The 27,224-nt window shown below is 38.3% G+C and overlaps 1 protein-coding gene across 1 annotated transcript; it reads right to left on the reverse strand.

The window, feature by feature from the left end:
• Positions 1-1,710: 1,710 nt before the first annotated feature.
• Positions 1,711-27,183, reverse strand: LOC143888703 (uncharacterized). Its single transcript, XM_077393130.1, has 4 exons — positions 25,077-27,183; positions 5,886-6,032; positions 2,560-3,901; positions 1,711-2,449 (listed from the first exon to the last, which is right to left on the reverse strand). The coding sequence occupies exons 1-4, from the start codon at positions 27,024-27,026 to the stop codon at positions 1,713-1,715; spliced, it is 4,176 nt and encodes a 1,391-aa protein (XP_077249245.1). The 5' UTR covers positions 27,027-27,183; the 3' UTR covers positions 1,711-1,712.
• Between the last annotated feature and the right edge of the window lie 41 nt (positions 27,184-27,224).

A 27,224-nucleotide genomic window follows, 5' to 3' on the forward strand; every position in this document is an offset into this window, starting at 1 on the left:
TTACTAGATTTATGTAGGAGATAAACCCATCATTCAAACATACACCGAGGTCTAGATGAACTAGCAAAGCAGGGTGTGGAAAGATTGGAGCTTGTAATTGGACTCATTTTGATTATGGTCATTAGGGTAAATTGTTCTTGAGACATATTAAAAGGGGACAATTCATACCTCTTGTTGTTCTTTGTTTGTAGTCTTCATCTACTCTGTTGATCCTTTTCTACATCTAAATATTAAATCCTACATTTAGACACTTTGGATGAATACAGAAACACCAATATCTGGGAAAAAATATTAATATCCAATAGAAATTTATGTAATCCATAGTAATACATGCCATTTGGACATTGATTATCACCTTATCCTATCAACTAGCCCAATAATGAACTAAGTAGAGCAGGTGAAGGTGAAGGAATTATTATGAGAAGATCAAGATGAGGCAACCGATAAATTTAGCTTAAAAATGAAACAGGTCCATAGTAATTTGTTGTGCGGTTCTGCAAAACTGCACTTCGTAATGCAAATTGCCATAACAAATTAAAAACAAGCATTTTCTAATTCAACAACATGAAATCAAGAAAAATTAATTGAATATATATCATTGATGTTGAACTATGTAAAGCAAGCATGGCAAGGGTGTAGCAGAAGTTTGACTGAGATATGGATTCGACCGTTAGAAAGACACAACACCTTTCCTTTTGCCTTTTGGGAGGAACTTACGAATCATTTCTAGAAATTCATAATCTCGTCCACCTGACTTGATCAAGTCCAATAACATAGATCCAGTATCTTCATGTGCTGCAAAGCCTCTCTCAACTATTTCACTAAGAAGCTGCAGTGCCTTTAGGGTGTCATTTTTACAAAGAAGCCCACCCACTGATATTAAACGTGAACTCATTCGGTGAGCAACCCATTTCTTCCATTTGGAAAAACAATTCATTAACTTCCTGCAACATCCCTTCTTCACACAGGCCATTGATCATATTGTTATATGTCCTAACATTAAGTAACAATCCTTTGGCGAGAATGCTGTAAAAAGGATCCGTTGCAGCTTTAAGTTTACCAGATCTACACATACCATCAATAAGGATGTAGAAAATTTGGGTATCAGGTTCAAATCCACTGCTTTGCATGCCATGAAAAAGCTTTAGTGCCACATCAAGACATTGATTTTAGCACAGTCCATCCAAAAAATACTCTGTATGTGACAATATCTAGGCATTGACCATGACTTTGCATCTCATTGAAGAGATTTTGTGCAGCCACAACTCTCCCAACCTTGCAAAATCCATCTATAAAAGTGTTGTAAATAGCTATTGCAGGTTTCAATCCCTTCTGAAGCATTTCTCCAAAGAGCCGCATAGCCTCGTCAACCTTAAACCGCTTGCAATAGCCATTGATCAATAATAAGTGCGTACCAATGCGAGGCTCATGACTGCTATTCACCATGAAATCAAAGAGGTCGATTGCCTCGTCCATTTGGCCCCTCAAGCAGTATCCATCCATCAATGTATTGTATGTGACAATGCCAGGCTTCTCACCTCTTTGAATCATTACTTCTAATAGTCCATAGGCTTTTGTCACCATTCCTTGTTTGCAGAGAGCATTCGTTAGTATGCTGAAGGTCATCACCTCTGCAAAAATTTCTCGACCCACCATTTCGTTAAACAACCACAGGGCCTCTTCCCATCTGCCCGAATTGCAGAGGCCATGACTCAAGCAATTATAAGTGACAACATCCGGCAACATACTTTTGTGACCATTCCTCGTTTGCAAAGAGCATTCACTAGTATGTTGAAGGTTATCACATCCGGGGAAATCTCTCGACCCACCATTTCATTGAACAACCCTAGGGCTTCTTCCCACCTGTCCGAATTGCAGAGGCCGTGAATCAAGGAATTATAAGCGATAACATCTGGCAAAATTCCCTTACCAATTATTTCGGAAAAGAGGCTCATTGCGTCATGCATTTGGCCCATCAAGCGATATCCATCCATCAATGTATTGTATGTGATAATGTCAGGGTTTACGCCTTTTTGAATCATCACTTCCAACAGTCCATGTGCTTTTGTCACCATTCCTTGTTTGCAAAGAGCATTCACTAGTATGTTGAAGGCTATCACATCCGGAGAAATCTCTCGACCCACCATTTCATTGAACAACCCTAGGGCTTCTTCCCATCTATCCGAATTGCAGAGGCCGTGAATCAAGGAATTATAAGTGACAGCATCCGGTGAAATGCCCTTACCAATCATTTCTGAAAAGAGGCTCATTGCCTTGTCCATTTGGCCCATCAAGCGGTATCGATCTATCAATGTATTGTATGTGATAATGTCAGGATTCACGCCTTTTTGAATCATCACTTCCAACAGTCCATGTGCTTTTGTGACCATTCCTTGTTTGCAAAGAGCATTCACTAGTATGTTGAAGATTATCACATTCGGAAAAATTTCTCACTTATCATTTCATTGAACAACCCTAAGGCTTCTTCCCATCTGTCCGAATTGCAGAAGCCATGAATCAAGGAACCATAAGTGATAACATCCGGTGAAATACCCTTACCAATCATTTTGCAAAAGTAGGTCATTGCCTTGTCCATTTGGCCCATCAAGCGGTATCCATCCATCAATGTATTGTATGTGATAATGTTAGGGTTCATGCCTTTTTGAATCATCATTTCCAATAGTTCTTGCGCTTTTGTGACCATTCCTTGTCTGCAAAGTGCATTCACTAGTGTGCTAAATGTTATCACATCCGGCAAGATCTCTCGACCCACCATTTCATTGAACAACCCCACGGCTTCTTCCCACTTGGCCGAATTGCAAAGGCCATGAATCAAGGAATTATAAGTGATAACATTCGGCGAAATGCCCTTTTCAATCATTTCTAAGAAGAGGCTCATTGCCTTGTCTATTTGACCCGTTAAGCAGTATCCATCCATCAATGTACTGTATGTGACAATGTCAGGGTTCACGCCTTTTTGAATCATCACTTCCAACAATCCATGTGCTTTTGTCACCATTCCTTGTTTGCAAACAGCATTCACTAGTATGTTGAACATTATCACATCCGGCGAAATCTCTCGACCCGCCATTTCATTGAACAATCCTACGGCTTCCTCCCACCTGCCCAAATTGCAGAGACCATGAATCAAGGAACTATATGTGAAAACATCCGGCAAAATGCCATTGCTAACCATTTTTGAAAAGTGATTCAAGGCCTCTTTAATAAGTCCTTTTTTGCAGAGAGCAGCAATGATTGTGTTATACACGAATGTATCAGGCCTACATCTTCTCTTCTCCATTTCTCTGAGAAACCCAATTGCCGAACTAGTATCTCCCATCTTGCAAAGCCCACCCACAAGAGTGCTGAATGTGACAGCATCTGGTTCATGACCACATTTCAGGACACCACCGAGAGTAGCGAAACCCAAGTCTATTCTATTCAAACAGCAATAAGAATTAACCAAAATGTTCAATGTACATATATTGGGATCCATTCCTACCGAATTCATCTTTCTACACAGACAAACCACAGTGGAATAATGTTTCATTCTGGCAAGAGCCCCCAACAGGTGATTAAAAGTCAAAATCGATAGGAAGGGTTTCATGGAAACCAAACGATCAAAGAAACCCAATGCATCCTTCAAAGTAATACCAGACCTTGATTTACACTGCTTCTTCACGAAATTTTCAAACTGGGTTTGGCTCCAGATATCCAAATTTGATTTATCATGGTGTATAATCTGAGAATGAGATAGTGTAGAAAGAGCAGGCAAGCGTGGAGAAAGCGTACCCTTGTGATAAATCTGACCACCAAAACTTCTCCTTGCAGCTTTTGTGGAAGAGGAAAAAGCAGCAGCAGAAGAAGCTCCCATCCCCATTAATCTTAGAACATTATTATGCTATTTCTCTCAACAAGATGTACATATCAAACCCCTAAAAACACCCACAGAACCCTAAACACCCACAGAGAGAGAGTGTGTGTGTGGGTGTGTGTGTGTGTGAGAGAGAGAGAGAGAGAGAGAAAGAGAGGATTCCATTAAATCCAAATGAACGGTGGAGATCATGTAAACAGAGTGGGCCTTATCACTGTGTATCAAATAGACACTGCTCTATGTAATAACCTTAGGTTGAATGTTGGATATGGGCTTAGCTATCAGAAGGCTATGCAACAAAAGTACTCAATTGGGCAGTGATAAATCGACTCCCCAAATGGATAAATCGACTCCCCATGTGTCTATCTCTCTCCTCTTTCTCTCTCTAACCTAGAGGATAGAGAAAGACACATGGGGAGTCGATTTATCAATTTGGGGAGTAGATTTACTCGTACACATATCTACGCAACCCTCTTTATCTATCTAAAGTTCGTTTTTCCTCGGCCTCAAAATTCCCACAGGCTCTCAACAGTCGATGAGAGAAGTTCAAAATAAAGAGGAGTGGTCAATATATAAATTAAAAAAGTAAATAAGGTATGAAAATTTAGATGGGTCTGATAAAACGAGGCTTCTTGTTGGATCAAGGGCCTAAAATCAGCCGATCAAGCTATTCTTAACAATGTTTAGAGGGAGCTGATAAAATCGCCCCCTAAAGATCTCTATTCGCCAATCGCCACCCTGTATCCTTTTACACAATCGGTACACATTTTCACAACTAGTAGGCCCTCTCTCTCTCTCTCTCTCTCTCTCTCTCTCTCTCTGGGCATGAACTCTTGATACCCTTGGCTAGCCAAATGTAGCTTCGGTTAATTCAAGAAACAGAGTCCGTGTTTGTTGACAATTGATATCCAGTGCTTTTCCTATTGTACTTAGACCTATTCATTGATTGGGAGGGTATGTAGTCTATGATACATTAATGATTTGAGATTAACTCTCAAATTGGAGAAGGCCTGAACACTAGATTTGGTTCCACTTCCGACCATATTGTACATAACCGAGAGCACACTTGTGCTACTTGATTGGTCACTCATTTGCGCCTATCGACACCCTGTGCTTTTTATGGTCGCACGCATTTCCCCTGCATCACCTAGCTTCCCTGAAATTGGTCTTTAGTTTGCTTAGATACAAAGGCTTCGAAATGGTTTTAGCTGTGCTTACGCCTCATTGACTCGATAGCCATTTTCAGATGTGTATATTGTCTAAAAGTATGTTGTTCTGTTCTTAGTATCTCTGATTTTATTGACATCATATCATATCTGTTTTCCAACATTGTTAGTTGCAGGGTGTGAATGATTCTGTTTGTGCGGATTGAATGACTAGATGTCTTTGTTTTTTTTTTTTAATGGTTTGAAATTCATTCAAGAAAAAGGACTGAGATGGTCGATACAAAGCATAAGGAAAAAAGATACAACAGAAGAAGGAAAACTATAATACAAAGATAAGCAAATAGGGCCCTGAAAGGTCAAGGAGGTAAAAGGTCAAACTGCTCGATAGCGTCCAAGTGCACCCCAGCCCTAGTGAGCCGATCCGTAGCCCAATTGGCCAATCTTCTTATATGGCGGAAGGAAATGGATGAGCTGCCTAATAAGTCCTTGATTTCCTCAAAGTATTCCACGAAAGGAAAAACATGAGGTCCGCTTAACCTGAGAATAACGTTAAGGAAGTCTCCTTCTATGAGCACTTTATCCAAAACTTCTCCCTCTAGAAACTTTATACCTTGGTGAACCGCACATACCTCCACCTCATTAGAGTCTGCTACCCCAACTGGCACTGCAAAAGCCCACCGCACCACCACCCCCTCATCTCTAAGAACTCATCTCTAAGAACTCCCCCTATAGCAGTCGGACCTGGATTTCCAATGCTCACCATCGGAATTGAACTTCAAATAACCATGGAGTGGAGGCTCCCATTCCTACACTGTTGTAGTCTAGATCTCCAAGCTTTCACACACCTCCTGCCATCCATGCCACAAGTCAAAAGCAGAGACGAATTCAAAACTTGGTAGAGTCTTTGCTCGGGAAATTGAGAGGGTGATGACCTTATTGAAGAGATAGTAGGGGTTCTCATCATACCCTTTAAACAACCTAGCATTCCTCGCCTTCCACAACACCCATATAACTGTTAGAAATGAAATATTCCATAGAATTTTGCCTTTTTTTGCCTCCAAGGGTGTAACGACCCGATTTCCGTGACCGGATCGCTACGAGCAAGTACCTATCAAAACTACTTGAATTTATTTTATTTTTTTAAACCATACATGAACACTAAACATCCATAGTTCTTATTCCAATTTCAATAGAGTTTCCTTATAAGAACTTCCACTTAAAAATAATTATTCAACCATTCAAAGTCTCAACCGGACAATCTAAACTAAATGAAAGTGACGACCAAGCTATGTCGTCTCCCTTATTTAATTGCTCCCATCCCCTACGTTTCTAAATGTCTTCGTGCACAAACGCACTCTCGTTAACGGTCTCTAGTCCTATGGTGGAGAAAACAACGTCAGAGCAGATTGATAGTAACCAGGCAAGTATAAAAGTTCAATTTAACAACAATTCAAGATCCGTATAATGCTAATAAAACAGTTGAACTCCAAAATAAAGATTTACGAAAATTTCTACAACAGAATGGAGAAACCAAATTAAAAAAATTTATACTGATAACTGAAATGAGTAGTCATTTACAATAGAAATGCATGAAAATCCATTACATTCTTATTATACCATTTTTCTTTTAAAACTCAGGGCACTCCAGCTCGGCAGCTCCCACTAGCCCGTTGCCCTTGCTGACACGTCCGACTCCGCGTGGACTTATTACGGTAGATCATACATGTGGAAATCAGTTTGTTTCCCTAAGTACATAGAACTGATGAAGTATAAGATATATGTGAAATCATTTCATTTCCCTAAATACATAAAACTGGTGCTAATATTAGATATTGTGGACCCCGATCCTGAGAGGATGCCGAGGAAACAGGTCCCCCGTCAGTCATCTGGATCATCCACATGAAGGAAAGCTCTACCAAGGAACTCTCGAAATGGTGCCACTCTTATAACATAGCACGAGTGGCGATAAAAAAAAAGATACATCTTGATCCGGAGCCAGGGCTCGAAACCAAGACATACCTTAAATAACTCAGAGTCGCCATCCAGGGAAGTCAGCCCTGGAACCCATAAAAATAAATCCTCTGTGCAATGGATAACCAGAAATATATGTGGGTCCATGCCTAATTACGAATGAGGAAGGTTCGAAGAGCACCCCATCTGCCCAAGTGCAAGCACTTGGTCTCTTATGCCATTTATTATTAACTTTGATGAGTTTTGGGTGAAAATCATGTGAAATGGGAACAAATATCCCAAAAAAAAAACGTCTACCTAAACATGCATGACCCGGGGATAATAAGCACATACAAAATAAATAAAAGAAATGTCACCTAAGCATAGCTAAGTTATGAGTGTCATGCCTAATGGGTGTCTAAGTTCTGGTAGGCAAACACATGCATGCTACAGCTAAAGGTATAAAGTCTGTACATGAAAGTAAGAAAACATAACAAAATATACAACACGACTCGATACCACACACAACACAACACAATAAACCCTAGACTCTAAATGTTGTCGTCTGATTCTTCGGATGGTCTGATGTTCATTCGAAGCCGCCTACGTATCCCCGCCTCCACGAGAATCAAGGCAACGTAGTTCTTCGCACCTATTCTAAACTGTGATGCCTAAGACATCTAGACCTATATCCTAGACTTGACCTAAAAGACCGAACTAGTTATTAAAGCTTCTTGAGCGATAAGTGGATTGTGAATTTTAGGACCCCCTATATGCCCTAACTAAATGTAAGTTTTTAAACCCTAACCTAATGCAAGTGGTTCCTATATCCTATGTGTAACTAGACTGTATGTCCTAAGGAAAATAATGGGCAAACTAACGCATCATATTCTAGTCATCAGTCGGCGATGTGGATCGCCAACTGATCGGACGGAGGCATTCCTAGCTAGGACAAACTCCTAACTCTAACACAAACACACAATAACCAAAATACTCTATGTAAGACAAACCCCTAACACTAGAGGAAGAGCTTTTTGAAAACATGTTTAATGAAAGATTTTTATGCTTTTTAAAGAGTTTAAATGATTTATTTACAAAGTTTGACTAAACTTAGGATATGAATCCCAAGCTACCTACGTACCTCTTGAGAGAGGATCAAGCCAACGTAGTTCGGAAACAAACTTCCTAACTACACTCCTAAAATCTTTTTGACATTTCAGATATTCCAAAGATTTTTATGTTTTTAAAGTTTTCAAATATTTTTTAGTTTCAAATTTCTAATGTTTTTAGATTTTAAAGTTTTCAAGTATTTTTTGAATTTTTAAAATATTTTTCACCTTTTTGGTCAAAGGCCAAAGGAAACAAACAAAGCAACACCCTAGGGCTAAACCCTAAGGCAGCGGGAAAACCCCAAATAAACAAACTCACTAAAAGTGAAATGACCTCAAAAGGAGTAAACTAATGTCCCACTAAGAAAGCTAAAATCCCAAATAGGTAAGTTCTAATAAGACTGAGATAGTCTCTAATAAAAGGAAGTAGCAACAACTCTAAAAGACAAAGTCCTAACCAACAACCACTAAGGAGGGGGTGCTAACAAATCAAAGACTCTCCGATAATGCTATCAAAATGGGGGCAAATAAGTCAAAGACTCTCTAAGAAGGGGTTAGATAAATCAACACATCATATAAACACAAAGTATATAAACAACAATGCTAGTGAGAAGGGGTAATCTCCTAGACACAGAGGCAGGCTCCAAGTGTCCTTATCATTGCCCTGGCAATTATAAATAGGGCCTAGACAACTACCAGACCAAGTTGGTCTCCAACTAATAGGGGTACAAGTTGCGGTACAACTTAGATGGTTCTATAAGTGAGGCCAAACATGCCTCCTATGAGTTAACTCTATACCAAGGTTAAGGTTTATTCCCTAAGCGTAGGTCCTAAATGAGGCTTGTCTCCGCAGAAGAATCGCCTCAATGAGACAGAGCGTGTCTCTTAGTAGAGGCTCTAGATGACTCTTTCATTGCCCTTGCAATGAGGGAACTAACTATCTAAATGTGTCTAAACGACTAAGAAAGTCTACTAAATAAAGAGGGGATGCTACTTGGACCGAGAAAGTCCCCTAAGGATGGGCTTGGGATTACTCCTTCATTGCCTTTGCAATGAGTAGAAGGATTAAAGGAAAAATGATGATGTGTGCAAAAGATGTAATCAATGGGCAATGATCCAATCGAGAGGCAAGAGATGCAAGCAATGGATCTCAAAGACGGAATGAGACATGGCGTATCTCCAAGAATGAAACTCACAAGATTTAGAAGGTATAAATGTATTTTAGAAGTGATCCTATGAGTTTTAGATGCTAAGTTGTCATTTAGTTCAAGAACCAGAAGAATGGAGCATGCTTGTTCGTGGTGTGTCTCTAGCAAGGTCCTAGCATCTTTTAATGCTTAATTTCAGCTTCTTTTAGATATTTTCAGCATGTTTTATTCAGGTTTGATCATGATTAAATCATTTGTTTGCTTACATCATTGATTTCAATCATTTAGCATTAAAAAGACATTGAAAGAACACAGCATGCAAATTTAACTAAAAATGCACAAAAATTCATAAGAATTACTCTATATGTGATTCATAATCTGCTAGCATGCTGAACATAATCAAAAGCATCCATTTGAATTAATCTAAGCTCAAAACAACCTTAAAAATGAAGAAAAAACAAATTTCCACCAAACATTTAATTTTCACCAAAAAGGGTAAAAAATGCCAAACAATTCATGAAAATATTTCAATATATGATTTAAAACTTGTTAGCATACTCATCATATCTAACTATAAGCATTAAAAAGATTTTAGACCAAAATATCCTTAAAAAGCAATAAAAGGCAACATCACAACTAAAGATGTAATTTTTACGAAAATGACCCAAAAATGACAAGTAAATTATGGAAAGCATCCAAAAGATGATTCATGACTTGCTACCAAGCTCAAAACATCCAAAACAACTACGAAAAACGATTAGAGCTTATATTATCCATGATTTTCAAGAAATTGCACAGTTATGTCAGTGTGAAAAATGCAACTTTACAATGACTTTTGGACCCCTCAAACATCAAAATCATAAAAAACTCTACTGATCACAATTGTAGATATCAGCACAAGAGATATTCTCTTATTCAACTACTTCGTCTGGTTCCAGCCGGAAGTGGCCGGAAAACAATCATTTCCAGCTCATCGCCCTTAAAAAGCACATTAGTGTTTCAGCTGAAAGTTCACGCTCAGTTTTAACACTCAAAACATCGTTTTTGAAAAAATTTAATCAAGGACAAAGTTTTAGAAAATCATTCAAGAAACAACTTTTTCTTCTCCGGCCAGATCCGGCCAAAAGTGCCCAAAAAATGGCTGACAATCTGCAATTACAGCAAACGCAGTTTTACCAGAAAACTGAAATTTCGAAAGTGATTTTTGATATACCAGACATTGTTTCTGGAAAAATGTACACATTGACAAAGTTTTAGAAAATCTCATGAAGAACAATTTTGTCTTCTATGGTTCTGGCCGAATCCAGCCAGAACTTACTCTCTCATCCTTCGGCCAAATTTGGGCTGTCATATATCGAACTAATCGGCTCGATGAGATCTACAAGATTAATATATTTGTTTTTAGAAGTTTTGAGCATTTGAGGTCGAAAAAGGGAAAAAATTAAAATTGGACAGCATGCATGTAACAGTCTTTTTTTTTTTTTTTAAACAACAATGTTCAAAATCTAATAATCACACAGATTTCTAAGCAAAATCTCACAATATGCATATAATAAACATCGAAACCTCAAAAATATAAAAAAAAAATTCATAGCATTTCATCTCATCCATGACGAACTAGGCTAAGCTTGAATCAAGCATAAAAAAAATACGCATTTGCATTTTACATGGAAGCTGAAAATTTGTATTGAAAATTACTCTATCCAAATGGCAAAATGAACAAAAGTGATAAACATCAACGGTGTATGGAACATATCAGGGAACATTTGATTAGTTATGCACTTCGGTCAGTTCTCTCCAGAAATGGCCGGAAAATGGCCATCTTTGGGCTGATTTCATATTTCATTTATGCAGTTTTATTTTGAAAAGTTCCAATTTTATTTTGCAGAATAAAGAAACCAAAACACATTTTTAGGAAAAGTATTAAAAACCAAAGTTTCAGTAAATTCATTGAGAAAAACTTTCCGAGTTGACAACTCCGGCTGGATTTGGCCGTAAGTGTCCGAAAATGGCCATCTCCGGTCAAACCGCAAGCTGGAAATAGGGTGTTTTTTTGCTGAAATCTTAAAAATATCATTACTTTTTCATTCCTTAGCCAAATTAAGGCCATGATATGTCAAATTGAAGGTATTAAAAATATCTACAACTTTTATGTGTATCACTTTTCCGAATTCTAACCGCAATTTAGCAAAAAACATAAATATAAATCTGAACAGCATGTATTTTTTAAGTTTTCAACATCTTACAAGAGCATTTCACATCAAAATCCTAGATCTATCATTGATTTCACTAAACATTCACAGTATACACATATTAACACATATATTTGAATTCCAAAGCCTAACACATCAGATCTATTGATTTTCACAAAAATTCACCATTTTAACCTAAATTTTCAGCTGAAATCTGGCTGGCTTACAGGTAATTTCAAGTAAAACTTTTCATGGGCGACATTACAGGGATAATGCACCATCTTTTTGTTCTAGTGTAAAAACTGGCTGGCTTACAGGATATTTCACTCCCCTTTTGCACTATCTAACTCGGCTCGTCTTATTATGCAATTCTGAACGGATTTAAACAAAATTTTAATGGGACCTAATTGGGATCCTAAACTACTCTAGGGACAAATTCGGGACTCTAGTTCACCTATTTGATAGGATTTTCATTCAATTATAGCTAATAGGGGTTCAGTTAAAATGGGGTGTCTACAGATACATACGAAAATCACTAAATACATAGAAGTGATGAAGCATAAGAGATGTGTAAAAATCATTTCATTTCCCTAGTTGCATAAAACTGATGATATATGAAAGACATATGAAAATCATTTTCTTTTCCCTGTGTACATAGAACTGATTTAGTATAAGAGATGTGTGAAAATCATTTCATTTCCCTAGTTACATAAAAATGATGATATATGAAATTATATACGAAAAATCAGGGTGTATATGCCTATGTACACATAGTACTTATGGAGGTAGAAAGCATATACGAATTCACTTGAAATATTATAGTACATAAAACTGTTAAGATGAGAGATTATACAAGAAAATCATTGTGTATATGCCTATGTACATATAACTGAAATCACTCGAGATACCATTGATAAGTTAAGAGATTATACACGAAATCATGGTATACATGCCTATGTACTTATAGTACTGTTGGAATAGAAAACAATAACATACATGAAATCACTTGAAATACTATGGAACTGTTAAGAGAGAAAAGTATGGAATGCGGGCAGATGTTTAGAGGAATTATGGATTGCGGACACCTTTTAAAACAAGAACAAAATGCGGGCTAATCTTCAAAATCGGGTGGTCAAAAGACCTTGATACCTAGGGGTGCAAGTTTGGCCCTGTCAGCCTTGACCCGCCCTGAGCCTCAACAGGGTCAGGGCTGGATTTTCCAACCCTGAGGGCGGGTCAGGGTTCATTTTTTTAGACCCTGACTCAAGTCGGGTCGAGTTTTGGGTTAATGCCTAGGGTACCCTGACCCGGCCCGACCGTAAGTTTTCTATTATAGAATTGAACCATCTGTGCATGTTTCTTTTGCTAATGTTTTCCATTATCTTGGATTGATGTTTCTTTAGATTATTATTATTAATTGTCTCTGTTACTCGTCATGTTGTTGAATTCATATTGTCTTATTTTGTTCCCTTTCTCTGTTTATTAATCATTTTGTTCTATATGATAAGTGGTTGCTTTATTTTTGGCACTCTTAACAAGTATTTGCACTAGGGTAAATTAGGGTCGGCCCGGCCCGGCCCTACCCAATTAGGGTCAATTAGGACAGGCCAGGGCCAGCACTGAGCCCTGTAGGGCGGGCAATGGGTTGAGGTTTTTCGGCCCTGACTCAAGGTCAAGGCGGGTCAGAGCGGAGATTATGGGTTCCAAGGTTGGGCTAGGGTTTTGAAAAACCCGACCCTGTTGCAACCCTACCGATACCCTTCTGACATGGACAAAGTCATCCTTTTTCATTACTGCCTATTAAATTAGCGCGCTTCACGAGGCTTTTTTGGTTCGTTTGAATGTGTATTTGAACCGAAAGAACATTGGGTTCATTTCTATCTTGACCGTCGGAAATAACTAGAGACGGATGGATGCTTGACACGTGATGAAAAACTTTTTGGAACGCTAACAACCCAAAGGCAATCATAATCTTTTCTCACTTCTCTTTTAGCTTAGAACGGTAACGTTATTGAATACGTCTCTTTTGGCTTTGGGTTCGTTTCTATCTTTTCACTTCTCTTTTGGTCCTCACTTCTCTTTTGGCTTATAACGGTAACGTTATTGAATACGCCTCTTTTGGCTTAGAACGACGACTTTATTGAATATTTTATTATTTCTCACATATCTTTTGGCTGAGTACGCCGCTGAATTCAGGAGTACGCCGCCGGAATATTAAGGGGTACACCGACGGAAATAGGGTGTAAGCGGAAATAGGGTGTATGCCGGCAGAATTCATGGGTACGTCGGCGGAAAGCGTAAATAATGGGGTAAGCCGGCGTAAATAGTGAGGACCAAAAGGGAAGGGAAAAGATTCTAAGCCAAAAGAGAAATAGGGTGTACGCCAGCGGAAATAATGGGTACGCCGGCGGAAAGCGTAGATAATTGGGTAAGCCGATGGAAAGCGTAAATAATGGGGTAAGCCGGCGTATATAATGAGGACCAAAAGAGAAAGGAAAAGATTCTAAGCCAAAAGAGAAATAGGGTGTACGCCGGCGGAAATAATGGGTACGCCTGCGGAAATAATGGGGTAAGCTGACGTAAATAATGATGACCAAAAGAGAAGGGAAAAGATTCTAAGCCAAAAGAGAAATAGGATGTACGCCGGTGGAAATAATGGGTACGCCAGCGGAAATAAAGGGGTACGCCGGCGGAAATCATAAATAATGGGGTAAGCCGGCATAAATAATGAGGGCCAAAAAAGAAGGGAAAAGATTCTAAGCCAAAAGAGAAATAGGGTGTACGCCGACGGAAATAATAAGTACGCCGGTGGAAAGCGTAAATAATGGGGTAAGCCGGCGTAAATAATGAGGACCAAAAGAGAAGGGAAAAGATTCCAAGCCAAAAGAGAAATAATGGGTACGCCGGCTGAAGTAATGGGTGCGCCGGCGTAAATAATGAGGACCAAAAGAGAAGGGAAAAGATTCTAAGCCAAAAGAGACGTATTCAATAATGTTACCGTTCTAAGCTAAAAGAGAAGTGAGAAAAGATGACGCTGCTCATTAAAGTATTCAATAACGTTAGTGTTCCAAAAAGTTAAAATTTTCCAACACGTTTCAAGCATCCATCCGTCTCTAATTATTTTCGACGGTCAAGATAGAAACGAACCCAAGGTTCTTTCGGTTCAAATACCCACTCAAAAGAACCAAAAGAATCCTCGTGAAGCGTGCCAATTTAATAGGCAGTAATGAAAAAGGAGGATTATGTCGATGTCAGAAGGGTATCAGGGTCTTTTGACCACCCGATTTTGAAGATTAGCCCTTGTTTCGTTCTTGTTTTTAAAGGTGGCCGTAATCCTTAATTTCCCCAAACATCAGCCCTCAGTCCGTACTTTTCACCCGCTGGAATGGAAAACGTACATGAAATCACTTGAAATACCATAGAACTGTTAAGATGAGAGATTATACACGAAAATCACTGCGTATATGCCTCCACATATAGTACTGTTGGAATGTATGTACTTTATCATTTTAATAATAAAAAAAAAAGATATGTACTGTTGTGGCTGATGGAAACTTGTGGAGCAGGGCACTGATAATATTTCAACCCCCTTTCTACCAAGTCCACCCATCTTGTTTGTCCTTTATAAAAAAATTGGCTGCATTTCCAAACCCTTTCCAAACCCTTTGTCCTGTCTTGGTCCGAAAGTAAAAGTTACTTCAAACAAAAGATGTCGACCAAAGCAGTACTATTTTGAACAATACTGCCATCCTAGTCGTATATTCGGAACGCCCTATCCTTTGGCCACACTTTTCAGTAAAACAATGGAGATAATTGTTTTCGCCCCTCTCTAGGTTAATGCACCCCCCCCCCCCCCCCCCGCCCCCGCCCTTTTAACGTGAATTGTGGCAGACTTTAACGCTTTTTGACGTCAAAATCTGAAAATCATGTTAAAAGGGGTGTACTACAGGGGGGCGAAAAGAAAGGTCAGCCAAAAGCCAAAAAAGTGGGACCTGCCAACTAACTAACTCTACAATGCAATAGTAACACGTGGCGCTCGTACAGAGTGTGATAGAATTTTCTCTTTTTCTTTTCTTTTTCTTCTCTTTTTCTTCTCTTCTTCCTCTGTCTCTCTCTGTCTGAAACTTCAATGGTTGAACTATAATCGTTTCTCCAGAAATAATCGTTTCTGCAGAACAATGGAGGATATGAAGAAGAGATTCTCTTCTCTCCCGTCTAATTACGTCAGCCTCCGTCACCTCCAAGAACAGAGACTCAAAGAACAGCAACAAAAGCAAAAAGAAGAAGAAGGAAAAGAGAGAAAAGATCTCAATCTCAAAACCCTAACCCTAGAAACCAAATCTCAGCCCCACCTCCAAACCCTAACCCTAGAATCCAAATCCCCCCATCAAAGAAACAAGAACCGAGAGATTCGCGTGCAGAGAAAGGACGGAATATATGTTGCCAAAATCTGTGAGAAAAAACTCGAAGAATCATCGAAGAAGGAACACAAAATCGAAGACAAGCAAAATCAGAAGCAAAATCTCGAAGAATCCAAGGAGAAAAACCAGATTGAGAAAGGGAAAATCACCGATCAGGACCGAAATCTCGAAAATTCAAAGAGGAAATTTAGGAAGAGGTGTAATAATAAGAAGAAAGGATCCGAAACCCTAACCGGAGATTTGACAGAGTCTCGGCCGGAGAAGGGTCGGATCCATGCCGGAGAAGGAGAAAATCCACCATCGGGAAGGGCAAAATGGGAATCAAAGGGTGAGGAGGATCGGACGGTGGATAATGCGTTGAAGATTGGGGATCTTAAGATGGTGAAAACGGACGGTGGAGATGAAGGGAGGAAAGGTGGGTTTTCGCGAAGGGTTGAGAGTTCTAGAAGGTTTGGTTTCAGACGTGAGGATAATCGGACGGTGGATATTGCGCGTAAGATTGGGGATCTTAGGGTTTGTGATGATAAGGGAACGGACGGTGGGGATGAAGGGGGGAAGAGATCGACGGTTGAGATGAAAAGTGGGTTTCAAAGGAGCGTTGGGAGTTTGAGAGGGAGAGGTGAAGGTATGGGTTTGGTGTGGGTTAGAAAAGAAGAAAGTTCCGGTGTGATTCCGGCCGGTTCCCGGAGCTCAGGTCGTCGGAGATATGGGCGTTAGGAGGTATAGACTATAGATCATTTAATGGTTTTCCTTCTTTTGTTCATAGCTAGAAATTGCAATGCAAAATTAGTTTGGATGTTTTTCTAAGTTTTCTTCTTTCTTGGAGTCATTGTTATTGTGAGAATGGGGATGATAGAGAGAGATATTGATAGTAGAATTTGAAAGTCTTGTGAGGCTTCTAAGTCAGAAGAGTAGTCTTGAAGATTCCAATTTGGATGAACATTGCTTCTTCTTCTTCTTTTCTCAATCATCTCAAACAAACTAACTTTAATGGGTTTGTAAATTTGGATGAAAATTGTAATTACTTCTCTCAAATACTTCAATGGGTCAGTAAATTTGGATGAAATTTTTAGAGAAATAGTGCATGATTCTCTTTAAAAATTTGGATGAACAAAAACTTTAATGGGTGGGGAAATTTGGATGAACAGTTCATGATTCTCTCTAAAAATTTGTATGAACATTCCAATCAATTCTCTCAAACACTTGAATGGGTTAGCAAATTTGGATGAATTTTTTAGTGAAACAGTGCATGATTCTCTCTAAAAATTTGGATGAGCATTGCAATCAATTCTCTCAAAAACTTCAATTGGTTAGTAAATTTGGATGAAATTTTTAGAGAAACTGTGAAGTATTCTCTCTAAAATTTTCCATAAACATTGTAACTGAAATTTTTAGAGAAACTGTGAAGTATTCTCCCTAAAATTTTCCATAAACATTGTAATTAATTCTGTCAAATACTTCAATGGGTTAGTGAACTATGTTATATGCACGGACCTAGCTTGTTTTGGGAACTGTAATAACCTTTAGACAGCTCTTTAAATACTAAAAGACAAGATGCTTAGTGCTGCCAATTCCAAAAAAAAAAAAAAAAAACGGCTTTCGTTATTCTTTTACTCTTGGTGCTTTTGAAACGGCTTAAAATGTGAAAGAGACTCAGAGCCTTAGTGCATAAGTATACTGAAACTTTGCTTCTTTGGTCATTTTCACTCGTCTTGTGTTATTGGGCATTTATTTTCAAAAATGCCTTTTTCCATATGGCTCTTTCTCATAAAGCCGAGACTACTAATTTTGTAGGCTGGCTACGTGTCCCGGTTGCTCATTTTGGCCTAAAATCATTATTCTTCTTCTCACTCGACATCCTCCAACTTTTTCTTCTCCTCACTCAGCGTCTCTCTCGAACTTTCTCCATTTCAAGGTTTGTTTGTTTTGAATGCATCTCTCTCTCCTCACACACACACAACCACCTTTCTCGTGATTCTCCATCTCCTCTCCTGCAGTGGTGTAGATTTACTTGGATAATTTGATGAGGCTATACTCTTCTCTTCATTAATTCATTGAGAAAAGTGTATCGAGTAGATAAACTTATCGGCGGCCATAATACAGTTGGGCCCACATTGTTTGGGTGATGCATGTTAACTAACCAACTTCTCCCAAAGCTTAAGCTGTTGGAGAAAGGCGTTATTTATCTTTTATGCTCTGTTTGGTTGCCGGGTTTTTTTTGTTCCTGGGAGTTTTGTGGGAGAGTAAGTTAAATTTTGGTCCCATCCCATGTTTGGTTGCCTTTTAGCACTAGGTTTATTTTAATCCCACTCTTGTAATGATTACTTGTGGGGTGAATTTTTTAATCCCACTTTTGTAATGATTGTCTTTTCATCCCATCCCAAGATAACCCCAGGAACAAAAATAAACTCAGGAACCAAAAATAAGCTTGAGAAGAATTTTTTTCTACCCAACAGTTCAAGCAACCAAACAAAGGTTTTTTTTTTTCCCACCATATCTCCCAGGGTATTTTTTTCTCCCACATAACCAAACATGGGATTTTTATTTTACCAGGATACTTCCAGGACTTTTTTTTTCCCACCTATCTCCCAGAGTATTTTTTTTCTCCCACATAACTCCCGGGACCAAAAAAAAAACCTGGCAACCATACAGAGCATTATACTTTAACACTCCCCCGCACGTGTGGCCCACTTGGCAAACACGTGGCACATGTGGTCCCACTTTGGGCCGACCATCGCATGTAGATTTTTGCTATCTGGGAGGTTTGAACTTGAGACCTTTGGCTCTGATACCATGTTAACTTACCAACTTGTTAAAGTATAAAAGATAAATAACGCCTTTCTCCAACAGCTTAAGTTTTGGGAGAAGTTGGTTAGTTAACAATGCAAACCATTCATTCGATGGGTCTTCACATAGATAGGGTGTGCCCAAAAAATTAGCTCTATTGGATCATCCCAACCCTTTCAATTTGTAGAGGTTAAAATGGACGGGTATAAACCTTCACAAATCTATCTATTTTTACCTACACAGTTCAAAGGGTTAGGATGATCTTAAGGAACTAATTTTTTGGACACTTCCTATCTATATGAGGGCCTATCAAATGAATGCTTTAGATCATCCAATCAATGTGGGCCCACTGTGTGTCTGGGCGATGGAGTAGACAAGTTATCTACTCGATGGAATAGATACACTTTTCTCTAATTCATTTTATGATTTAATGAAAACAAGGACTGCCATTATGAGCCTACTGCTATGTGTTTATATGGTGCCACGGATACTAGGCAAGTTCAACGAAAAAATAGTGAGTCTCACACATTTGGATGATTCAAACCATTTATTTGTTGCGCCCCAAATTAAATATGTCTTGTCACGAAAATAATCTCCACAGGATGATCCTAACCTTCTGATTTGCAAAGGTTTAAAATGGATGACACTTTTTTTTGTTATGGTAAGATAGATATTATTGATAACTGAAAGAGACTGAGGAGGTCCTTGAAATTACAAGAAAAGAAAGAGACGTATTAGCCCCCAACATAGCTGAAAGCAAGAAAAAAATAATAGATAGTTAGAGGGGAAGGAAATCAAAGAGCGCACCCCCCCCCCACATGAACGCCCTCTCTAGCCAGTTTGCCAGCCTCCCCATTAGTTGACCGCCTAATGTGATTGAAAGACATCGAGGATGATCAAATTCTATCTTTGATTTCATCGAATAAAGCTGCAGATCTCCATGGAGCAGTTTGAGAGCCTCTTAACCGCCTAAAGACGTTGAGCGAATCCCCTTCTATCACATTTTACAAACGTCTGCACATTGGAGGGTTAGGATCATCATATTGAGATGATTTTCAGGGCACGACTTAGTTAAATCGAGGCTCAACAAACATGTAGGCCTTGCAATGTTGTTTTTTCCGTTATGTTATACTTGCATGGACTTGGGCCCAGTCATAAAAGTATAGAGGATTTTTTATGTTTCAATTAATGATGCCTTCCAAACTTAAATATAATCGTATGCTTGTTTTAGGGAAATGATAAATGTGCCCCTTTTCATCACATGGGACACCCAACTGGAGTTTACATGGCAATCAAATCCGTTGAATCCTTCTAACGTGAAGTACATCAGTCCCTCTGCAGTCATTGATGCACTGCTGCTGGTGTCCCAAGTAGTGAAAAGGGGTGCATTTGTCATTCCCCTTATTTTATTGAGCTGTTATAGTGAGTGCTCATTGGGCCCTTGCATATGGGCTATCTTAACCCTAACTTTGTTGTCCTTTACATGTATGGTTATAAAAGAAAAAATTCTCCATGATTATGAGAAATTTTCCACAGATTAAAGGGTTAGAGCAGGAGAATAGATTGGATCATCAAATGGGTAGGCCTAATAATATATTTTCCAAGGAAAATACACAGTTTTTGTTCCTTTCTTACTTTGGCAATTTGAATTCATAGATTTTTATTATCCATGAGAATGCAAGTGTTTGATGTTGTTAGACCATTACGGAGGATTGCCTTGCTTATGTAATGATTTCAAAGTGTGTATTTATGCCTAATCTACAATATTCTAAAATTTCATCTTAAATTTCAAGCATTTGCATACTTTACTGTGATTTTACAACATTTGCATCGAAATATCCAATCAAAATCAACATGGTTTAGCTTCCATGGGGACTGACATGCATACCGAAACTAACATTTAAAACCTTGGAATCAAACGATAGCGATCTAAGACATTTGCACTAGTTCTCAGTAAGCAATTGCAACAATGTATTCCTGCATAAAATGGAATTTACTATGCAATTTCACAAAAAGCCATTTTGCGTCTGACTTTTGCCTGACAGAACAGCCACCTCAGATGAATCAGATGAATAAGACAAAATCTGCTAAAAGGTCAACCTGTGCGGCTGTTCTCTCCTGCAAAAGTAAGCTGCGAAATGGCTTTCATGCAAAATTGCGTAGCAAATCCTGCATAAAATATAACATTATGAAGTGATCTTTTAGTCAGCTATTGATGTGTATGTGCTGTCACAGCTTATTACAAATTCAGATCATATTCCCATCCTGAGAAGCACTAAATTCAAAGGAAGAAGAGGAAAATGATAATGCATCACAAAAATTAGCACTTCAGAATTCAAATAGTCTCTAGTCAACTAGTAAAAGATTACATGGGGACCAAAATGGAGAAAATCAATCTCTAGCCAGTAAACTAAAACTAACATTTGGGTCTTCTCTTTCCCTGATAAAATCCTACATAACATAAAGATCATCGTTTTTTTTGTAACCTTTTTAAGGAATATTATGAGTTTTATTTCAACTTCAGGTGATGAATAGAGTGAGATTTATGTCTCTTGATGAATATGCCTTGTATGGCCAAGACATACCAAAAGACATCTATGTCTCTTGATGCATATGCCTTGTATGGCCAAGACATACCAAAAGACATCGTCTAAAAATGCCTTTGTTCCTAAAATAGACCTATCCAGACAGTTAAATCTGCATAAAAAGCTTTGGAAGAACACAGGATGGCAATCCTGAAAGATCTTTAGCTACTACCATAAGTAAGAAGCATCCACATGTTGCATAGATAAATGTCATCCGGAGTGTAAGTTTCAAAGTCTGAGAAGCAAATTCATAAACAGGATATTAAAAAAAATGGATTCATATTTTTTTTTGTGTCAGAGTATATATTAATCCCATCATAGCTTTGCAGACTTTGGTTGTATTGGCTTTGAGACAGCAAAAATTATTGTGACGTTGAACTAGGAGATAGAAAGCTATTAAAAAGAAATAACTTCCACAGAACAGGTATAGTAAATACTTTGGAGTAATTTCAGAGGAAACATGGTATAGTTTTCAATGTACTTTCAACTGTATGAGTTTTAGAGAAAGATATTCTCTACTTTGGGGAAGAGAGCATGGAAGTAATCCAGACCCAAAGGCAGATGTTTACATGTATGAGAGAAAAACTGATCTATCCTTCACGTCTTTCTCATGTAAACCTTCTATCATTCTGGGGCCAAGAAACCATGGGACTTCCAGAGACAGTAGCTGTCTTGAGCCTACACCATAGTACTCTTAGACAAGAGAATTACTTTTGGATCCCCATGCGACGACCTGTTACTGACTAGAATTTTGATTAAAATGTGTAGTTGTAAAAATTTCATTATGGAAGGCATGGAGAGGGCATGTGTTAAAGCCCGTGACATTGCATCCAGTATCAAAAACGCAGTTTAAAAGTTGAAGCACTATATTCTTTCAAGTTATAACACTATTATAATAATTAAATAATATAATTTTACTATTTTAGTTACATAAAGGCCATGGGAAACCCTTGAAAGAAAACCATCAACCCTATAGCATGTGAGATGTTCTTGAGTAAGTTATTCACACTTTAGACAACCAACTGTGAAAAGAGGTTGGTAGTTGCCAACCCATGCAAAGCCAAATTTGCCAAAGTTGCCCAATTAGGAAACAGATATATCGGAAGTAGAAACTATTCAAGGTCAAGATCAAGACTCTCAATTCCAGCATCTACTAAGATTCGCAGTGCATATGAATATACCATCTTAATAGGAAAATGAAAAATAAGACTTAGCAGGTTTTGGAGGCTAGATAATGCACATCAAATAGATTCCTTTAAAAATAAATTAGTTATGTAATCAACCACAAAAAAACCGCTAATCTATGGGTACCACCTGAAAAGAAAAGAAAACAGTTTTCCATAGTTTTCTCTCTTATACTTCTTCCCTTTGTTTCATGAACCAACAAATAACCTTTGTGTTCAAAAGTAAACAACACCAACTTTGAGTCAACCGCTTCAGTTAAGTTTTTTTTTTTGAAAGATAACAATTTTATTAATAATCGAAAACGATTACAAACAAAGATTCCGGGGACAAGATGTCCCCAAAAAGCCAAAATAATTCCACAGAACCCTCAGACAACAGTTGGTAGGATGCCATCCTCTATAAAATCAATAAACTTTTCATTACTGGATGCCCCCGCCTTCGCCAGTTCATCCACTTTAGTATTTGCCGTTCTCCATGATGCGCCAATTGCGGATTCAGACAACAGATTAAGTCTCTAATCTCATCCAAAATATGAGAGAGTCGCCAGGGCCCCGCTCATTTGTTAGCAGCCCAGGCAATGACATTTGAGGAATCCCCTTCCTCAAATGAGTCTCAAAATACGTAAGCAAGATGTATCCTAAACATAATACTAGCCCGCAAAACCCATAACCAGAAAATAAAGAAGAAAAAAAAAACAAGTGTGGCATTAGCTACTCTCATTCTGTCAACCAAGACCAAACAACTACGGGGTTAAGCCTCTGCTCAATTTTGTTATGGCTCTGTCGGAGGTTCAATCCCAGCTTACTTACCAAAAAAAACCAAACAACTAAGAGTTCAGCAAAACCACGTCTTCAAATTATGCAAAAGAAAATTACTAAGTGGAAACTAAATGCATCACCTTATAGTTATAGTGCAAGTTAATCATGGCCAATGGGACCAGAGCCAGTTCAAATGGACTAGAAAGAAACACTCAATGTTAAGGACAAGGCTTCTCTAACACAAGGTTCTCGACCTGGTTACAAGATGAAGAAGGGCACGTTTGGCTGCCAGGAATAGTTTTTCATGATAAATTGGGCGTCTCCAAGTGGAGATGAGGATGAAGTCGGCTAAAAACCGGGAAACAAAGTCCCGGAACTAGTGTCTCCGGCGAGGAGAAGTTGCTAAAAATCGGGAAACCAAAAACTCTACACAAAACCGGATCAACCTTTCCGGTTTTTAGCAACTTCTCCACTAGTTCCGGGATTTTGATTTCGGATATTTAATTTCGGATTTTTAGCCGACTTCACCCTCATCTCCACTTGGAGACGCCAATTTATCATGAAAAACAATTCCTGGCAGCCAAACGTGCCCAAAGTATACTAATATTATGATGTTAGTCAGCCTTACAACTCCATAAGATTGACAACTCCAAGATAAAAATCAGCTCGAACAAAAACAATTGAGTTATATTTGACAAAATAACGACACATTTGAATTGATACTCAAATTTAGCATCTAAAATAAGATAATAATACCAGAAACACATAAGCAACTTGTGCAGAGCAAAGAAGTTTACAGTATTAACTATTAGCTTTAACAAATCAAGTCACTGAAACATGTGTAATTTGTTAGAGAGCAGAAATATATTTTTAAGGAAGTGAAATGAATAATGTTACCTTGACACAAAACTAGGCTTGACAATTCACAGTGGACTCAAAGGATGTTAGACTCCTGTCACTAAATATGTAAATTTGGGATGACATTTATTGGCTATGTCGTTGGCTCTATGGGCAATCTCAACCAACTAGTACAAAAACCAGAGGATATACAAAGCCTTCTACAACAGCATTGAACTCTACATACAGAACCTTGCACATGTATAGAAACACAACATCTGCGAAAATCTTCAAATAAATTCCAGAGAAGCTCATGCTGCTGTTAGGATGACAAGTCATACTTATTATCCCATAAACTAGCCTACCATTATGTATTCCAGTAATAAGTGAGTTGAGAAGTTGATGGATCTACAATGATAATATCCATTTTTTTAGTAAGATGAGGCTACCAATAATTTTTCCTTAAAACTGGACAATATGCCTATTAATTTCTGGTGCAGTTCTACAAAAGAGTGGCTTCATAATGCATTTTTGAGCCAATTACAAATAAAAAATGATCATATTCTGTTTCAGCACTATCAAATCGAGTAAAATAAATAGTAAATATTAATGGAAGGGTGTTATGCACACATGGGTATAACACATGTCTGCCCGGGATGAAAAGTTATACTGGATATGGGTAAAACATTTATTTTGAAGTGCCTGGATTGCATAAAGAAAGAAATGGGATTGTTTTTTGAACAGAAAAGAACATGAGAAAAGATATCGGAGTACATATAAAGTCTTAATCAAAGTTCAGAGTAAACAATGTCCCAGGTTCCTAGGTGTTGGGTCTAAATGGTGCCATGAAGAATCACAAAGAAAAAAAATCCTTCCCATAAGCTAATGATTTAAAAATCAGGTTGTTTTGAATTCATCCAAGCACTTCTTTTATTCATAAAATAACAAAATTATCTAGAAGGGAAGTGACTTGCCAATTTCCCTTCCATGATGTGGACTATTTTGCGGAGTGCGGAATGTTGGAAATATTCCAAGAATATGTAGGATGGTCCTTAAATTAAGACACCCCTGACAAAATTCATTATTGACTCAGCATTCAACAAATCACCTCTCCCTTTACTCTTTGGCAAGAACTTACAAAGCATTTCGAGATATTCATGACTTTGATTGCCTATCTTAAGCAAATCCATTAACATTGATGCAGTCAATTCATCAATTAAAAAATCCCTCTCAGTCATTTCATTGAGAAGCTCCATTGCCTTAGTGGTATCATTCTTTTGAAGAAAACCTCGGATGAGGGTATTGAACGTAATGTCATCAGGTGGATAGCCATTTTCTTCCATTTGCAAGAACAATTCATCGGCTTCCTTCAAAAGTCCTCCTTTAGAAAGGCCATTAATCATTATGTTGTATGTTACAACATCAGGCTCCAAACCTTTGGCAGCTATATCGTCAAAAACCTTCCTTGCATCTTTGAGTTTACCAATTCTGCACATCCCTTCAATGAGGATGCTAACAATTCTAATATCAGGTTTAAATCCACTGCTTTCCATGGCACGATAAAGTTCCATAGCTTCATCAATACACTGGTTTTTGCACAGCCCATCCATCAAAATGCTGTATGTGAAGATATCTGCACTTAAGCCATTAGAATGCAACTTGTTGAAAAGTTCTTGTGCGGCCGCAACTCTTCCTACCCGACACAATCCACCAATAAGAGTACTGTAAGTAACAATTGTAGGCTTCAATCCCTTGCGAGGCATTTCCCCAAAAAGCCTCATAGCCTCATCTATCCTCCAACTCTTACTCTTGCAATAACCATTGATTAAGACAGAGTAGGTAATAACATTAGGTTCATGGCCCTTATCTACCATTGAATCAAAGAGTTTTCTTGCTTCATCCATTTCACCTATCAAACAATATCCACCTATCAATGAACTGAATGTAATTGTATCGGGATTCTCACCTCTTCGAATCAACACTTCTAATAACTTATGTGCTTCTCTGGTCATCCCTTGTTTGCAAAGAGCATCAATCAATATGCTGAATGTTTTTATAGTTGGTGAGACTCCTTGGCTAAGCATTTCGTCGAACAGTTCCATGGCTTCTTTCCATCGGTCCGAATTGCACAGTCCATGAATTAAAGAGCTGTAAGTGATCACATTGGGTGAAATTCCTTTACTGATCATTTCCGAAAAGAGGTTCATGGCCTCATTGACAAACCCGTCTTTACATAGACTATCGATGATTGTACTATAGGTTGTTATGTCAGGACTACACCCACCTTTCTCCATTGCCCTCAACAACCCAACCGCCATGCCTGTATTACCCGTCTTGCAAAGCCCATTAACTAAAGTTCCATATGTAATTACATCAAATGGGTACCCATTTTCCACCATATTCACAAAGAATTTGGTTGCATCCGCAATTTTATCTATCACACAGAGGCCCTTAATCAGAGTAGTGAAAGTTACTACACTGGGTTCATAACCGCGTTTCACGATGTTTCCCAGAACAGAAAAACCAAAATCAACCCTATATAAGTTGCAGAAACAATTGATCAGAATGTTGAGTGTAGAAATATCTGGTTGGATGCCTACTTGGTTCATTATCCTATATAAAGAAAATACACTAGGGTAGTTTTTCATTCTGGCCAGTGCACCCATTAGGTGATTAAAAGTAACAATTGAAGGCAAAGGTTTCATGAGAAGCAGAAGATTGAAGAAACCCAATACATCCTGTAATCTAAGATTATCAGACCCTGATTTGTTACACCGATCTTTGACAAATGATATGGATTGTTTTCTACTAAGACTTTTGGGTATAGTCACAGAATCAGAGAAAATAGTATTAGTAGTTGTAGAATTCAGAATTCCAGGTAGAGGAGTAGGTGGGGGTGAAGAGAGCATACCCTTTTGATGAATTTGAGCAGTTGTTGTTCTTTTTCTTCTTACTCTTATTGAAGAAGAAGAAGAAGAAGTAAAGGAGGAAAAAGAGATTCTCCTAAAAGACATTCGTTAAAGGGTAGATTTGTTTTTGGGGTCTGATCCAGCTTCATCAGGTGTCGTTTGAAGTTCAATGTTTAACAGGAATCCTCAGTTATGGAGTCTTAAGGAACAACCACTCGTTTTCATGTTTTTGGTCTCTTCTCTCCTATAGATGACCTCTGCTCCTGCCCACTAAAACAAGTGAAATTACGTTAGTTGTGTTTT

This window comes from Tasmannia lanceolata, unplaced genomic scaffold, assembly GCF_043159265.1.
Source record: "Tasmannia lanceolata isolate RefF3 unplaced genomic scaffold, GAP_Taslan_0.1 ptg000012l, whole genome shotgun sequence".
Classification (NCBI taxonomy): Eukaryota; Viridiplantae; Streptophyta; class Magnoliopsida; order Canellales; family Winteraceae; genus Tasmannia; species Tasmannia lanceolata.

Bases quoted from the DNA above. Each gene is read 5' to 3' on its own strand.
- LOC143888703 (XM_077393130.1), bottom strand. From the start codon at position 27,026: ATGTCTTTTAGGAGAATCTCTTTTTCCTCCTTTACTTCTTCTTCTTCT. The intron at 6,033-25,076 runs GTCTTAATTTAA...GTGTTGTGGAAG, and splicing joins TAATGAATTTTGTCAGGGGT to GCGAGGAATGCTAGGTTGTT. The intron at 3,902-5,885 runs GTGTGTGAAAGC...TGAGAGAAATAG, and splicing joins TGTGGCATGGATGGCAGGAG to CATAATAATGTTCTAAGATT.